The sequence below is a fragment of the Vombatus ursinus genome, unplaced genomic scaffold (assembly GCF_900497805.2).
Source record: "Vombatus ursinus unplaced genomic scaffold, bare-nosed wombat genome assembly UNPS02014810.1, whole genome shotgun sequence".
Classification (NCBI taxonomy): domain Eukaryota; kingdom Metazoa; phylum Chordata; class Mammalia; order Diprotodontia; family Vombatidae; genus Vombatus; species Vombatus ursinus.
In genome coordinates this window covers 35,193,263-35,211,763 of record NW_020954588.1, presented here as the reverse complement: position 1 = coordinate 35,211,763, position 18,501 = coordinate 35,193,263, and the positions used below count along the sequence as shown (strand labels likewise).

Genomic DNA, 18,501 nt, shown 5'->3' with positions numbered 1-18,501 from the left:
TGCATTTCACACTGTTCACCTCTCTCTCTTGTTGGATACTCTTTCCTTGTTTGTTTTTTAAGACATTAATCTGTCCCAATTCTATTCTTACTAGTCTGACTACTCTTTCTCAATTTCCTTTGTTGGCATAACACTTTTATCCTGCCTCCTAAATGTGAATGTTCCCCCAGGCTCTGTCCTTGGCCCTTTTCTTTTCTCTCCCTAAAGTCTATCTCTTGGCAATCTTATCCATTCCTTTGAATTTAATTATCATCTCTGTACAGATGACTCAAAGATCTACATACCCATCCCAAGTCTCTATACCGAGATACAGTCTCCATCACTGAAGGCATCTTAAATTGAATTTTTCCAAAACTGAAGTCATTATCTTTTCTTTCTAAATCCAATTTTCCTTCAAATGCCTTTCTTTCAGTCAAAAGCACCACCATCTTTCCAGTCCCTCAGAATCAACATCTTGTTTCCCCCCTCAGCTCTTCACTCTCCTTTACCCCACCTATCTAATCAGTTCTAAAATCTTGCCATTTTGACCTTCTCAACTTCTCATGTATCTGTCCCCTTTTTTCTCATAGAGCCATCATCTTAGTGTAGGGACTTGTTCCCTCTCACAGAGATGATTACAAAGTCCTCTTAATTGTTATCCCTGCCTCAAGTCTATCCCTTGGCATTTCATCCTGCCCAGTGTTGCCAAAGTGATTTTCCTTCTGCAGATATTTGATCAATAAGCTTCCTGCTCAATCAGCTCCTATGGTAACCAGCTGCTTCTTTGATTTCATGTAGATTTCTCTGTTTAGTTTGTTAAGTCCTTCAAAACTTGATCCCAATCTCTCTTTCCAACTTCATTGTCTATCATTCTGCCCCTCCCTACCACCACTCCTTCACTCTTGACCCAGACTGACAGGCCTTTGTTCCTCACACTCAATATTCTATCTCTCTTTTATGTATCTTTTCATTTGAATTCATTCTTTTTCCAACTCTACTTCATAGAAAATCTCAACTTTTCCTTTAAGACTCAGTTCAATCTCCACCTTCTACATGAAGTTTTTACTGATTCCCCTTAACTGCTAGGGCCTTCCCTCCCCAGCTACCTTGTATTTTTTAATATAGATAGATATAGATATACACATATATACTATGTATATGTCATATGTGTTAATATATACATTAAGTATATATGTGTGTGGGATTACATTTTATATATTATGTACATCATAAGTGATATATGTTATGTGTATACATGTCTATACATACATGTAAACCTGCATTCATATGCATATACATACATATACATGCACATATGTGAATATGTATACAAAGTAGCTGAGAAGGGAGGGCTCTGGAGCTTAGTCTTAAAGGAAAATGTGAAATTTTCTATGAGGTGTAGATATACATACATATACATATGTGTGTATATGTACATATACATGTGTGTGTGTGTGTATATAATATGTATTCTATTACTCATTCTATAGATACTTACATAGGATATTGTTCTCTTTGTTTAATTCCAAGGCTCTGACCTAGACCCTTTTCTGTTTTCTTTATATACTATTTTACTTGATGATTTCATCAGCTTTTATGGATTCGATTATCATCTCTATGCTAATGATTCCAAGATCTACTTATTCATCCCTAACCTCTCTCCTAACCTTTGATCTCACATCTCCAATTACAAATTAGACATCTCAAAGTGGATGTTCTGCAGATCACTTAAATTCCATGTGTTCAACACTGAAATCGTTATCTTTTCTCCAAAGCTTCTCCTCTTCTTAGCTTTACTATTACTGTCAAGGGCACCATCATCCTTTCAGGCACCAAGCTCACAACCAACATACCATCCTCAGCTTTTCATTATCTCTTATCCTCCATATCCCATCTGTTACCTATTATTTCTACTCTTGCAACATCTCTCCTATATTCCCCCTTGTCTCCTCTGACATTGTAACCATCATGGAGCAGACAATCATCACTTCATGCCTGAGCTATTGATATTACTTTCTCCATGATGGTTGCTCTCCTTGACTCAAATCTCTCCACACTCCCTTCTACTCTCCACACGCTTGTCAAATTAATCTTCCTAAAGCACAAGTCTGACCTTGTCACCTCCCTATTATTCTAAGGGCTCCTCACAGCATATAATATAAAATCTTCTTTATGACTTTTTAATGCCCTTTCCAGCATGACTTCCTCATACTTCTTTGAGGAGTCCCCATTTTTCTTGAACCTCACTCAGACACATGTACTCTGTGATCCATTGAAATTGACTCCTTACTGTTCCTCATATAAGACGTTCCATTTCCTGACCCCAGATATTTTATCTTACTGTCCCAATGTCTGAAATTCTCTCCTACTTCATTTTGATCTCTTTGACTTTCTTCAAGTCCCAGCTAAAATCTCTCCTGCTACAAGTCTTTCCTTATCCTCCTCAATGCTGGTGTCTCTCCTCTCTTGATTATCTCCAATTTTTCCCATATATATCTTGATTTTTTTCTCTACTAGTTTTCATTTTTTTCTCCCATTAGACTGTAAGCTCCTTGAGAGCAGGGACTGTCCTTTACTTTTTTTTTGTATCCCTAGTTTTTAGCACAAGCTCTAGCACACCAGACATGGGCACACGGGAGACACAATAAATTCTTGTTAACTGACTGACTGACTCCAAGTCAAGCCCTTTAGCAAGTGTTTTCATTTTGTCAAAAAATTGATATGAATCAATTTCCACATTTGTTTCCATGCAAAAAAAAAAAGGGAAAGGGTTACCAAAATATCCAGATGGATTTTAGCTTCATTAGTATTGTTCAAGAAGTTTCATGATAGATGAGAGACAAATCTGAGCAATGAAGATTGTTTTTTTTCTTGACACATAAATGATCAGAGTAGTGAATGTATGATTCTCTAGAAATCTGAGGGTGTAGATCCCTGTAATCATTTGTTATTTTGTAGAGTTTTATTTCATAAAAATATATTGACATAATTTGTCTTTTTTTTTAATTACATCAATTTAAAGAGTGCTATATTTGGAATCAGTGAATCTGGGTTTCAATTACAGTGGTTCTATTTACTATCTGCCTGGCCTTGGGCAAGGTATTTCATGTCTCTTTTCTCCATTCCCTTCAACTGAAAAATATAAAATGTAAAAGTGGCTACACTAGCTGACCTCCAAGGTCCTTTTAGGCTTGGAATCTAAGAATGTAAAATGTTATAATTTATTTTAAAATTCTAGCATATATCAAATATTTTGTTTTTTGCAGGGTTGTTGTAAGGATAGAATGAGATAATAATTGTAGTCTTTATCTCAGTGTCTGGCACATAGTAAACACTGTATAAATGTTAACTGTTATTGTTAGCTATGGTTTCCAAATGAACTCACCAATATCACCCTAGTAAGGGTTATTCTTCATTTGTGGTCAAGGAAATGTTGAGCACATAGGAGGAAATGATGAAGATGTTTACTTCTAATTTCTTATTTTTGCAATTTCTATATTCATCATTATCTTGATTTTCTTTTAGTTTATTTGCATACTTGTTTGTTTTTACAATGTGTCAGGAGGAATGGTAGGGCATTTATTTACTCTAAAAATATGAGGATGTACTTGAACCCCGTTTTATATTTGGTACAGCTATTTTAGAAAAAAAAAACTTGTAGGGTTTCCAAGCTTAGTGCATTCCAATCAATGCTTGACTTACAAATGGAAGGTGAGAAGACATGGGGGAAAGGCTTAGAACATTGGGATAAAGACATTCTAATTATAACATTCAGGTACTATGGAATGAAACAGTACTAAATTGTCAACTAACAAGTAAGCCAATTGCTTTTTTAATACCAAAGGGACATTTGGGCTATAGCTAGCTGATTGACATGGTTGATTTCCCAGAAGAAATTTTTAAAACTTGAGTCATTTCTTTAGGAGAAATTTTAAAAGTGAATTAGTGATGCTACTGGTTGAATGGCACATAGTGTGATTCACAATTTACTTCCACTAACATTCTGAGCTCTGTCTCTTTCTTGGTTTTTCCTTTCTCATATTTTCATTATCATTTCTATCTTCACCACCATGATTCAGGCCCTTCCAACACTTCAAACTAAAATCAATGTAGTCTGCAACATTACCTGGCAGTTGTGGTTACATCGGGCTGCTGAATGGGGAAAATGTAGCCTCCTCTCAGATGTAATCCTATTTTGTCTATCGGGAGATACATGTCAACCCGCTGTTTTCTCCATGATCTTTTGCTCCCCTGTGTTTAGTGAATAAAAACAAGTAAAATTGCCATTAGCAATGCAGAATTTGTCTCTTTTTCCTCATAGGATAGCAGAGGCGTCAGGGTATGTGTGTAAAAACCAACTGGCATTTTAAGTGTCTGTGAGAGCTGGGTGCACATTTACAAAATACACGTGAAGCTTGTAAGAAAGTATCTTTCCAAAGCTATCATCCAATAAGAGATTATGTTCCAAATCTCTCTCAAAAAAACTAATTAAACCAGAGGGGAAAAAAAATCTGAATTTTATAAAACGGAAAGGGTTCATTCTCTCAGTGACAGTATGGTGTGTATAATACTAGACTCAAAATCTGGAAAATTTGAGTTTGAGTTTCACTTCTAACACCAAGCATCTTGCCCTGGGTAAGTTGCTTAACTGTTCTCTGCCTCAATTTCCCCTTTGCAAATTGAGGTGATAATACTGTACTCAAACCACAAGGTTTTTGTAATGATTCAAAGTGGTCACGTATGCAAATCACTTTGGACTCTCAAAAATGCTATATAAATATGTCATCATTATTGTTGTCAATGTTACTTTCCTATTTCACTCTATCGTTTTGAAGTGAAGAAAGCCAAACTTAAAATCTCAGATCTATTTCCCCTAGAAAACTCAAATTGGAACAAATAAAGATTATATTCAAATTAGTTGATTATTATTAACCTATTACAAATAATGTGTGTTCAGATTACATAGAATCAAATATCAACAACATCATGCAGTTTGTCCCACACCTGTCCTTTTATTACCACGGAGAACTCTCAGCATAGAAACATCCTCTAAGATGGGACAGACCAGTAAATTAATCTGGAACACCTCTGAGATCTCTTTAATTCAAGATCTATTATTTTATAGTCTTATCTTGGATAATTTAAACTCTGAGTTGACTGAGGCACTGAAAGGTTGAGTGGCCTGCCCATGATCACACTACTGATATGTTTCAGATGCAGTCCTTAAACTTCCATCTTCCTGAGTCCAAGGTCAGCCCTCTATCCAATAAGTCATTCTGTCCCTTATTTTCCTAGCTATATAAATTAATACATTACAGATTTAACCCTGGGAAAGACACTTGACTTATCATTGCCAAGTAGCTCTCTAAATGCAGCGTAGGTGCTGACCTGCATTGGCAGAAGTTATTTTTACACTAGGAGTTCCTTATGCTAATGAAATCACAGGTCTGGTCCAAACTGTGACATCTGTGGTGCAGAGGCCCCCAGGGAAGGGCTGTGTGTGTCCTCTACCTGTGAATAATAGCAACTTCTCCACAGTTTAGAATCTTGGAAAATTCCCTGAGACACCAAGAGTGAAGCACAGGTTTTCACAGCCAGTATCTGGCAGACCCTGAAACCTGAATTATTAGACTGTGAGCTCCTGACAATAGGTAGTTCTTGCTATCATATCTGTATCCCTAGCACTTAGCATTGTGCCAGGTACATAGTAAGTGCTTAATAAAAGTTGTTTTTTTTTTAAACACCAGTTCTAACCCCATGTTATACTGCTTCAATAATGCACTGATTATACAATCAAGCAAACACATATGTACATATACATATAGACACCATCTACATATTTATACACACATGCATACACAGACATGTTCTTTTTTGTGTATGCTAAACTCTAAGTACAGTACTCTACACACTTGTGTGCCTCATTTTAATTTTCATATGCATGTGTGTATATATGTATAAATATATGTGTATATATTGTGTACACATGCATATATATCCTATTAAATCATGCAGATCAACTACATATGTATATGTGGTGGTGAAAATGAGGTAAAGAAAATGGCACTTTACCATGAGGTTGAATCTTTTTTATTTAAACAAATGATTAAGGGATAGATATGTATAGGGCTATGTGCGTGTGTATGTGTGTATTAGATGAACAGATAGATACATTCGTATAAAATCACAACAAACTTTTAAATGCTTTACTTCTTGCTGGAAGTTTAGAAATACTTTAAAATACTTGTGTTACTGAAAACAACTTCCTATATAAATTCATTTGAAGAAGAATCTGTTATGAATTTTGCCAAAATAATGCAGTATTTAAAAATTCTTCATTAAAAATAGGATAGCAATGAGTGGTTTGTCAGAACTAATGGCTCTTGGCAAAAAAGCAAAACCAAAGTACTGACAAGAAGGCTTTCCTTGATCATTAAGATGGCAATAAAAACAATGCTTTTCCATGAGGTTGAATCTTTTTCATTGAAACACATGATTGGAGGGTTTAGAAAAGTCTTTGAGTTTCAGCCTCTAATACAATAATCTGATAAACAGAACAATTTCATGAAATTGAGGCCTCATTCTTTCATAAAGGTAATGCTGACACTTTCTTATTCCAAATTGCCAATAACAAGAATGTGCGTCATTACATGGCTCATTAAATTGTATCAAAACTCATTTAAGCAACAGGTTAGCTTCTGTTTATGATCCAGGGTTACATCTCCTCACATATACTCAAACTTGGGGAGATTTTTAATAAAAACTATCCCATTCACACAAAACACTGTTTTGTGTATTAATTATGAGCCAGTCTCATAATTTACTTATTTAAATGTATGTCTTGCTCTGAGTATCATATAATCTACTAAAGATACTTACTGTTTCGTAGTCATACCATATTGCATCAGGAATATATGCACTCACAACATCAGCACCCTAGAACAAAAAAACAAAAATTATATATATATGTATTTGGGAATCAAGAGATAAATGGAATGATGGGTAACCTGAATTTCTAAAAATGTTGAGATGGCCATAACAATTTTTGGCTGAGGTTAGTCAGTCCATGTTCAACATGTATTCAATAAACAAATATTATGTACTGGGAACTGTTCTTGGTGCTGAGGAAAAGAAGATTAAAAATAAAACATCTCCTGTCTGCCTTCAAGGAACCTGCTGATACCTGAAGTTTTCTTCTCTCCCTTGGGTGAGAGAGATTCTAAACCCCCAGGTAAAGCTATGATTCTGGATGACTGTATATATCCTTAAAAGAAAGTCTGACTGACTAGGGATGGAAAGGAAGTATTGTTTTGTTTTGTTTTGTTTTGATTGTTAACAGTCTTATGGTGAGTCCAATTTTTTTCTTGTATTTTCTGCATGATAAAAGAAAGGTTGCTCTATAACCAAAATTGACATTGTTAACTGAGTATTTGCTCCAAAACTGAGGACATTTTGACCCAAATATGTAAAGAACTAGATGTGAACTGTGATTTGAGATCTCCAGGTATATATGGGGTGGGGTCAAATTACCCAGACTCTGGGTTTTCAGCAAAGACTAGGTAAAGTCATAATGAGCAAGAAGGTAATTTTTTTTGAGAAGCCCCCAAGATTTTCATATATTGAGATATCACATATGACACATACCTAGAATGATGTTAACTTGGATCATTATAATTAAGGGAGCACTTTATTCTGCAGATATGCTAGATGTCCTATTTTTCCTTTTACAAATAAACTGTCCCTTGACACATTTTAAGTGATGTATCAAAGCAAACAGCAATGGTAAAATATCTCTGTGCCAACAATTATTTTGTTTTTCTTTTTCTACTTTAATGTTCTAACAATTATTTTGTTGCATTTCTAAAAGAATTTATTCAGATTTAATCTATGACATCTATAATACATTTTAAATTTTTAAAAATACTGTTTTTATAATCACCAAAATATTTATATTTCTGTAGTATCCAGCTATAGTAATAATGGTTTTTGTATTAAAAAGTCATTGAGACATTTCAAAGATTGTGTTAAGGCTCTTCTATAACATCCATTGCACACAATATTGAAAATATTCATTGAAACTTACATATGGCAGACCCTCTTTAAATCAGCAATGTTAAGCTTATATGGAAATGGGAGTACCAAACCATACACAAGGATCCCTACAGGCCACATATGGACTAAGAAAATCAAATATTAACATCTTTGTTCTATTGTACTTTTCCACATTTTGTTCAGTACTTCCTCATTGTGTTTTAATATTGTTGAAGTATACTTGGGAAGTTGTGAGCCAGCTCAGCTAGAGAACAGTCAGCTTTTCTGACACTTCTGTTTTAAATGACCAATATATTAATTCCCATGGAGTAAAGCCTACCTGTTTCAGAACAGGTGTGATAAGCAATGAGGGGCCCCATAAGAATTGGGTGTCCTCAATCCAGCTGTTTTCATCTGTATAAAACCTAAAGTAAAGCAAAAAGCAACCTTAAGACATCATATATAACATATACCAAATCATATATAATACATGACTCAGGTCGCTGATCAATAAATTGGGGATTATACTTTCAGCACCTACTTCATCAATTTGTTATTAAGGAAATCTTTGGAAAACTTTAAGAAAAATGTGGATTTTGTTAAGATTATATTTCAATGATGATACAATCCCTGGGTGGGACCCCATGTCAGACTTCTCTTTCTTAGTAAAAATATTAAATTCTTCAGTCTCTCTTCCTATATGCTGGTGAATGATATTCCTTACAACCTTAATTGGTTTGGGTTTTTTTGTTGTTATTTATTTTGTTTTGTTTTCCTGAAATTTTTCAAGGAAAACCCTTGAAAAAATAGCATGGCATTATGTGAAAGTCACTGAGAACCAGCATGGTAATGGAAAGGGACTTCATCTTGAATCAAGAAAAACATGTGTGGGGCAGCTAGGTGGCATGAGAGTCAGGAGGACAAATTCAAATCTGGTCTCAGATACTTGACACTTACTAGTTGTGTGACCCTGGACAAGTCACTTAAACCCAATTGCTTCACCAAAAAAAAAGTGCTCATATCCCTCCTGTAATATTGAATATCTATTTAACCATGGGGAAATCATATAACCTTTCTGAGTCTCAGTTTCACCTTTTGTAAAATAGAGATAATCACAATATCTATTTCACAGGTTTTCTGGGAGGATTAAATGGGAAGAAGTTGCAAAGTTTTTTGGAAGCCTTAAAGTACAATGTAAATGTCGACTTACACTTCACAAACAATACATCTGTTCAGTGATTTTTCCTCCATGGAAAAATTCACCATAACTTTTTTTTATGTTCTACCTATCTACCCTCAATTTTTTTATTTTATGACCCTAGACTTTGACCTGGTTCTGAAAATGCCTATGAGACATGACCTGTGAAAGGAAAGAGTCTTAGATCTGTTAGTCAAGAGATGCATCTCTTCATTTTGGGCAACCATACATTTGGGGGGAAATGTTCAATGAGAAATGAATGTCCTAAAAAGAGCCCTGGGCTTGGGCAAATCTGTACAGTAGACAGAGTGCAGGAGTTGGCATCGGAAAGACCTGGGTTCAAATCTAATTCCCAACACTTACCAACTATTTGACTTTGGGCAAATTGATTTACCTCAACTTAGGCAACTCCCTAGGACTTAATAACTGAGTCATGGCAAAATTGTGATTTGCACTGGTGTATGGAGTTCTCACACCAGGAGGTCACTACATCACAGAAGTTTCTCTTAGTTATATTCTTCCTGTTCTTCCTCCATGTAAAGAGAGAATCTAGCTAGTAATGTTAGATCAGAATCTAGTTTATTATGTGTGAAAAGCTGCACGAATATATCATTGTTCAACTATCCTTTTATAGTTTGAGATCCAGACATAAGATCATCAGTCTAGAGCTAGAGAAAAACTTTGAGGGTATCTAATTCAATGTCTTGGGTTTAAAGATTTTTTTTAAATGGCCCTGAAAAGTTGTGACTTTTCTAACATCACTAAAATAGCAAGGGGCAAAAGCAGAATTTGAATACATATTCCTGTGAAAATAAAATTACTGTGTCATGTTGCCACTCATTACTTTATATCTCCTTGAATTATAATTCTTTTAAGTTTATATATTCTGTACATAAATATATAAGGTGTTTCTTTTTTATTAATTTATTTTGATTTATCAACAATCACTTCCATAAGCTTTTGAGTTTTAAATTTTTCTCCCCCTCCCTCTCTAAGACAGCATGCAATCTGATATAGGCTATACATATACATTCCAATTAAACATATTTTCACATTAGTCATGTTGTAAGGAAGAATTAGAACCAATAGAAGGAACCACAAGAAAGAGGAAAGAAAACAAAATGAAACAGATAAGCTGTTTCTTAAGGCAAGCATTAGCTGCAGAATTTTGTTGGATAGCAGTGTGATGGGGTAAAAATAAATCAATAAATGACATTGCACTCAGAGTCAAAGAATCTGTGTTCTACTCTTGTCTGTGCTCTTTATTATTTATGTACTATCAGACAAGCTACTTAAAACCTCTCTTGGCCTCAGTTTCCTCATGTATAAGATGGTTTTTGTTTGGTTGTTTGTTTGTTTGTTTTTGGCAGAGTGAGGAAGGTCTTGATCCATTATCTCACTGGAACTGCTTTGGAAACTCCATATGCTAATTTGTACAAGTAGTTCATCAGTTAGTCAGTCAATAAATATTTACTAAGCACTTATTATATTCGAGGTACTATGCTAAGACCTAGGGATACAAAAAGAAGCAAAAGGCAATCCCTGTCCTAAAGGGTCTTACAATCCAATGGGGTTCTGTGAGTTGTTGAACAGCTAGTAGATGAATTTGAACTAAAGCCTTCCTGACCCAAAGGTTGTCCCTCTTGATCTTGGGGATTCCTTTTTCTAATTTCTTGTATATTTTTGATTATCATGCTTTGAGCATGGTGCTATTAATTCCATGAATTTTCATACACACACTGTTCACTTCTCTAGACAACAAACACAATGCCAAACTTAAGGCTTTAAAAACAAATTAAAATATTTGAATAAAGGACTCACTCATGAAGGAATGGCCTGGACACTGTGTCTCCATACACATGAGCTTTGTAAAACAGAGTATAGAGGAAGGGCAGCAAAGTGTAGCGGATAGTCAAATATTTTCGTGATGACTTGACCAAAGTAGAATCTGCTCCAAAAACAGCTGGATCTTGAGCCTAAGAAAGGAATAATACTCTTGTTAGGAAGCTAAAGCCAGAAACTGAGGGAATACACTGTCTTTCTAACATCTCTCTTTTTTTTCCCTTTACCCCATCATGAGACTTTTACTTGGAGTAGACAAAAAGCTAAACATGGTAAAAATCTTACAACCAATGAGCAAAAGGTGATTCATAATTGTTTCAATTTTAGGCCATTTTCTTGGATTTAAGTGTTAAGGATCGTCTATTTAGACCTAGGCAAATGAGAAGAGAAAGAGAGATTCATATGGAAAAGACAAGGAGACAGTTTGACCTATATCATACACACAGATAATCATTTACATTTTTATCATGTGAAATTGAAAAAAAAGTTTTCTAAAAGTTTGAGTAAATTTCTCAAAGTAAGGTTGAGGGGATAGTATCTAAAAGTAGAGTAGTCTTGAAGCACAATCCAGGTAAATTAGAAGAGGTCAGCAATAAGACTGAAAGAATCTGTACAGATTTGAAGCTCAGTATTTCCAAGTTTTAACCAATAAAGTCTAAACTGCAGCCAGGACTTGCTAAAGAGTTTCTGAAAGTGACACTTAGATGCTATTTGAAAATATTTTGTCAACAAGCAGGTAGAAAGAATTATATTCAATATAGGCAGAAGATGAGCTTATTAATACTAGTCTCACTGAGGGTCAAAACTATCTTTTGTTAAAAAAAAATAAAAGAAGGGTTCACAAAACAACCTACTGCAGCAGCAATCTTCTTGTAATACTAAATCCTTTCATTCAATGACAAAACTCGGTTATTGGAGAAATCCATTTCCTTACCACTAGAAGAAGAGGGAAATTAGTCCCTGTATACTAACTTCCTGCACCCACAACAAAACATTGACTCTATAGAGAACATACTGGAATGTCTTTGCAATGACTGTCAAGTAGGCCATTGATCTCACCCAATGAAGACATTGAAAACAGTTTGAATATTCTTTTTTTTTTAGGCAATTGGGGTTAAGTGACCTGCCCAGGGTCACACAGCTACTGAATATTATTTAAAAACACATTTAATTTGATATTAGGCCAGTAAGTCTAGTCTCTAGAGGCTCACAAAACCCTATAAGCAAAAACATAGGAATATATATACATATCTTATTTCAAAAGGATTCTTATATGTATCTTTAGGTAACATCCTATTCTCTTGCCTCATCATAACCTGGAGATGACTGTGTCATCTTGAGAGTGAAACCAGTAGATTCTGTTGTCCGACTGGTCTTACCAATCTGTAGAGGTTTCTAGCATAAGCTGGGTAATGGCTGAACAAGTATCATCTGAGGACCAACAAAGCTAAATATAGAACAACTTAGCCTTAAAGACTTAGGCATTAGGAAATGATTTCTTGAGAGGGTGGGCCACAGAAACTCTTTAAACTCGATTGAAGAGAGGAGTGTTGCAATTGCTGGAGAAAATACTCATGCCAATGCTATCATAAACCCCTCAAGTATTGAAATAATAATATTTATCTATGTGAGCACATATGTGCAAATATGCATCGTATTTGTTTTTTTTTCTTATATTTGGTGTGTTTATTTTATAAATATATTGGGATTTTTTTTCTTCCTAGAAAAAAAAAATACTTTGTTCTGGTGGAAGGAGCCAAGCTCTATCCTGATTGGTGAATCCTTGCCTGGAACCTCTGGATCCTGAGAAGGTCCAGTCTCATTCTCATTTTCTGGTTCATGCTCCAGGCTCTTCTTCTTGCCCATTCATAGCCCAGCCTAAACCTACTTTTCAGCTGCTCTTTATGTTTTATCTTCCCCTATTAGGATGTAAAATACTTGAGAGTTGGGACCATTTTGTTTTCTTGCTTTTGTATTCCCAGTGTTTAGTATAGTCACAGGGATGGAGAACCTGCAGCCATGAGGCCACATGTGACCCTCTAGGTCCTCAAGTGTGGCCCTTTGACTGAATCCAAATTCCCTTAATAAAAGGATTTGTTCTGTAAAACTTGGACTCAGTCAAAATGCCACACCCAAGGACCTAGAAGGCCACAAGTGGCCTCAAGGTCGGAGGTTCCCCAACCTTGGATAGTATCTGGCACAAACTAAGCACATTATAAATGCTTTATCTATCTATTTATCTATCTATCTAGTGCAGACACACTAGGTGGACAACTTCTAGGAAGCCATTTGACTCTAATAAGCCCTAGTTCATATACAAAAAAGGCTTAAACTGGATCATAGGATCATAGATCTAGAGCTGAAATGAAATCTGGTGACCATTTTTTAGTCCAACTTCTCATTTTACAGATGGGTAAACTGAAGCTAGAGAGTGTCAGTAGTTTGCTTAAGGTCAGACAGGTAGTATGTGTCAAAGCTACTTTTATAAGTGTCATAGTGTTAAACTCATATTCTCTGACACCAGACTCAATAATCTTTCCCACTGTACCACAATGACTCAAAACTTTAAGGAATAGTCACTTGCAAGTAAGTTTACGTATTGAACTAATAAGTGACATGACTTCCAACTCTACTTCTCAACTAGCCCTTCAAGACTGAGTTCAGAATCTCTACACCTTTAATTCATTTGCCTGAAGATATGAGTTCTGGAGACCACCTCTGTAGCCTCATATTTGCACAAGCAACCTACATACATTTTCAGTGACATCAAATGATGGGAGAACATAATAAACATCATCCAGTAAGGCACTAGGACTTACCCTGTATGTCTCCGCATTATGATTTCTAGAAAATGGATAAAATGCCCCAAGCTGCATCCATCGAGTGCACAGTTCTTCTGTGGTGTCAGCCACAAAGCCACAGATATCTGCTCCATTCTAAAAAAACACACATCTTCACATTCCCTGTTGTAAGTTCCTTCAATTATTTTTCCCATCTCAAGTTCCCATGACATTTAACAAGTTTCTGTTTTGCACCCTCTTGCTTTCCTCTCTCTTCTTGTTATTACATTCTCTCTTCATATCCTCCCAGACTGTTTTGCACCAAATTCAGCATTAGGGAGAATTCAGAGAGTTCAAGATCCAGGACTAGGGAGCCGATAGAAGTGCTGTGCCCCTGATCAAATCACGTCTAGAATATTGTGTTCAGTTGTGGGTACTGCATTTTAGGAAAGACACTGCTATGCTGGAAAGTATCTAGAGAAGGACAAATATGGTGGTAAAGGGCCTCCAGGTCATTCTGTCTCACGATTCATTGAAGGGACTGAGTGTGGTTAGTCTAGAGAAGACTCACAGGGGACATAATTTCTGTCTTTAATTGTTTGAAGGGCTACTGTGTGGCTTAGGGATTAGACTAGTTTCATTAGACCCTTTAGCACAAAACCAGGAGCTGTTAGTAGTAGTTACAAAGCAGTTTTAATGCCAGGAAAAACTCCTTAGTTGCCTTTGTTAAAACTTGCTCTCCTTAGACTCTTTCCCCTTTAGTTATTCCTGTGTCTCCTTCCTCTGAACAAACAAGAATAAAGATAGCAAGTAAGAATGTAAAAAAATAGTTCAATATGGAACCCCATTTTAGATCATGACACACATAATAATGTGTTTTTGAGGACAAGGATGAAGGTTCTATAGAATTATTTCCATGTTTTTTTACCCTCAGCTATTGAAAACATATAATCATTAAGATGGCATTGGTTGAATAAACTTAAATATAAAATTTTCAGGAGTAACATTCAATGCAAAAAAAAAGAAAAAAGAAAATGTTTTTACATAAGGTATTCCAAACAGGCTAAATTCCAGCAGTCCAGTGATTGACCATTCCATCTGTTCCCATGAAGCAGTGTTGTCTCCTAACCAATGGGCGGCATGTCTTCCAGAGCCAGCAAAAGTGGAACGGGTCAAAATGAAGCTTCTTTTATTTGGAAATACACGTTCTACGGCTCTAAAATGAGATAATATTAATGAATGAGTTTATTTATGGCAATGTAAATGGCAATTAACACACACTTACACACACTCTGTGTGTGTGTGTGTGTGTGTGTGTGTGTGTGTGTGTGTACCATAAGACTGATCTTTCCATACCCCTACTCAAGAAGCTTTAGTGACTCTATAGAACTTGGGAAAACAATGTAAGTTCTTTTTTTTTTAACATTTAAAGACTTTTACAATATGGTTTAAGACCTACTTTTCAAGCTGATTACTCATTACTGCCAGTTATACACACTGTACTTCAGCCCAGCTGGTCTATTTGCTGTTTAACATATGTGAAATTCTGTCTCCTAACTCTATGCTTTTATCCAGGTTATCCCTCATGCTTAATATACTCTCTATCTTCACCTTTGACTCTTGGAACCCCTATCTCCTTTCAAGGCTCAGATCCTCCTAGAAGATGCGTTTCCTAATGCCCTACAGCTAGCTATTGGTTTTTCCTAAAGTCTTACAGCTATTGATATCTCTCCAATTACCCCTTATTTAGTTTGAATTTATTTATCTGTGTATACTTTGTATCCCCTAATAAATGTAATCTCCTTGAGGAAAGACATTATTAGTCTTTGTCTTTGTCTTTCTAGTGCCTTGAACAGTGCCTGGCTCACAGTGAATGCTTGTTGAAAGTAACGGGATGATTATTTCTTAGAGAATATTGTCTTACAACTCTGTTAGGGTCCTTGTCTAAGTATGAGAAATTAATTTTCTGCAGGTGTCTTTGTGGTTTCCATAAGACTTATCACCAAAAGTAATATTTGCATTTCCATATGAGTTCTCATCAAAAGGTGTCATGAAGAACCTGAAATGAGTGAGAGGTACACTCTCCCTAAACTCTTCCCCAGTGCCAACTATCATCATCTACCTCTTCCCCAGATAGGTGTTAACCCACTTTTCTTCCAGGTCACCATCATTCCTCCTATCAACTGTAAAAACCACTTAGAATCATAATGAAAATGTGAGAACTAGAAATGACCTTAGAGGTCTCCTGACCCACAGATGATGAAACTAAAGTCCAGAGAAATGAATTTCTCAATATCACTTGGCTGCTTAATGACAGGGGAGGAATTAAGATTCACATCTTTTGACTTTGGAGTCAGAGCTCTTTCTCACTATGTTTTATTTGACTTTTATTGACCCCATGTGATTGCCAATCATTGTGCCATCTCCCTCTTCCAAAGGGAAATTCTTAATGTACTAATCTGTATAAACTGTAATTCTGAGTGGGTATAACCAGCTGCTCTGTTGGGTTTCTGCTCCATCATCTTCATCATGCCCTACTTGGTGTAAACTCATCACCAGGAAACTCTAATCATAGAGATTACTTCAGCTTTGCTACTCACACCTTATCAGTATTCTCATTTTCTTCTGATTCTCTGACTGGAGGTCTGGAGGGCAGAGCAAAAATTTCCTCCCATACTTTCCCTTATAGAGAGCTCAAAATGCCAGTCCTCTCTTCATTTGTCATCAGTTCCTCTGCTTGGTTTTGACTCCACCATCATCTTGATCATGCCCTTGTACTGGGCACACCTTGGCACTCCACCTCCAACTTTTCTGCTTCCTTTTGTATATTATCTTTTCCCATTAGACTGAAAGCTTGTTGGGGGCAGACATTTTAATTCTTTTTCTCATTTGTACCCCCAGTGCTTAGTAGAGTGCCTGGAACATGGTAGGTGCTTAATAAATACTATTCACATAACAGATTCTGGTACAGAGAGTCTCAACCATGGAGTGCCTCTATTTTAGGGTCCAACATGAAAGAAAGATCATCCCATGTGTTCCATTGATTCATATACAATTGTTAAAATACACATAAAATTTGTATTGGGTAGGTGAGGAAGCATTCCTTTTCAAAACTTTGCTGTGTATTGCAGAAAAATTGGCATGTTCAGTCTAGCAAGCACATGTGTCAAACCAGTAGCTGGGTAAAGTTTTCAAAAATAGGGACTTTCTGAGCTGAGCCACTGGCCTGTTAATTTAGATCAAAAAAAAAAAAAGAAAAGAAAAGAAAAGAGACTACTAAAGTCAAATAAATACCCTTAGTTTTTTTTTTTTGTTTGTTTGTTTGTTTGTTTAAAAAGAGAGTTATATAGTAGGTAAAGTTCTGGACATGTGACCATGGCAGTGTTCTAGGCAACTTTCTATAAGTTGCAGAGAAGGTACCAACCTGTACTGGTTAAGGGACCTCCCAATGCTCTATTTTTGATATTTTCATGAATTTTCCCATAATGCCTTGAAATTTTTGGCCAACAAATTGCACCCTATACTGTGGTTTATTTGAACTTTTATGAGTTATTTTCTCATTTTTAGGCAACAAATGTACCAAGTAATGCCTTTCTCCCTTACTTTTCTGTAGCTATTGCCATGCTGTATCCATAAAGACTGTGGACATCATAATGCTTCCCCCAGTGCTGCACAGCATCCATGCAAATGGTCTTGGAATACATGACGTTGTCAAGTATATCTTAAAAATACAAAACAAAATTATTCACAAAGATTTTTTTTCATTTTTATCTCAATTCAGATCAATAAACTTTTACTCAGGAGTTACCATGTGGAAAGAACTGCTGTTTGTAGTCCTGGTATTACAAAGACAAAAACAAAACAGTCCCTACCCTCAAAGAATATATATTCCACTGGATGAAGCTCCATCCTTTGCTTTCTCATTATGCATAATACCACTATGAGACTCTTTGGTGATTTTCATTTCTTATAGTTCATCCTCCATTGTCCTACTATGCTTAGTGGAACTAAGTCAAAGTCTGTTAATTCACAGAATCTCAGTCCTGGAAGAGATCTGAAAACCCAACTAGCCTAACCTACACCTGAATGAGAATCCCTTCTATAGCATTCTTTGCAAAAAGTCATCCAGCATTGACTTGAAGATTTACTGGGTTGGGGAACCTGCTGCCTCCTATCGAGACCCATTCTGTTTTGGAATAGTTCTGTTTCATCGTATGTTCTGCATAACATCAAGATGACTTTTTTCTCTTTGTAACTACTCTTCCTCATTTCTTTTGTACTCTCTGGAGCCATGAAAGAACAACTCTAATCTGTCTTCCACTGATGATGCTTCACATAGATGAAGACAACTCTTATGCCCCCATTCAATCTCTTCTCCAGCTTAAATGTTTCCAGTTTCTTCAACTGTTCCTCTTATAGTTTGGACTAATAGAACTATACCATAACAGTGGCCCTCTTTAGAACCATTCACTTTATTAATGTCCTTTCTAAAATATGGTGTCCAGAACTAAACAAATATGCTAAGTGAAATAGAGAATACTCTTGATCAATTGGTATGACTTAAGCTGCCTATTTTTAATTAATCTTTGTTTCATTTAGCCATTTACTCTTTTTAAACCTTCATTAACTATTAACACCATACCTTCTTTAATAGATGCCATATCTCATGGA

General features: G+C 35.9%; 1 protein-coding gene across 1 annotated transcript in view; it reads right to left on the bottom strand.

Annotated features, from left to right (window-relative positions):
* SI (sucrase-isomaltase) overlaps positions 1-18,501 on the bottom strand; it is a 101,140-nt gene that overhangs the window by 57,353 nt on the left and 25,286 nt on the right. The window contains exons 14-20 of the mRNA XM_027876017.1: positions 17,434-17,551; positions 14,875-15,046; positions 13,870-13,986; positions 11,030-11,184; positions 8,351-8,435; positions 6,859-6,915; positions 4,106-4,230 (exon numbers count right to left, since the gene is read on the bottom strand). Of these exons, the coding sequence (XP_027731818.1) occupies positions 4,106-4,230; positions 6,859-6,915; positions 8,351-8,435; positions 11,030-11,184; positions 13,870-13,986; positions 14,875-15,046; positions 17,434-17,551 (829 nt within the window). The remainder of the gene's footprint in view (positions 1-4,105; positions 4,231-6,858; positions 6,916-8,350; positions 8,436-11,029; positions 11,185-13,869; positions 13,987-14,874; positions 15,047-17,433; positions 17,552-18,501) is intronic.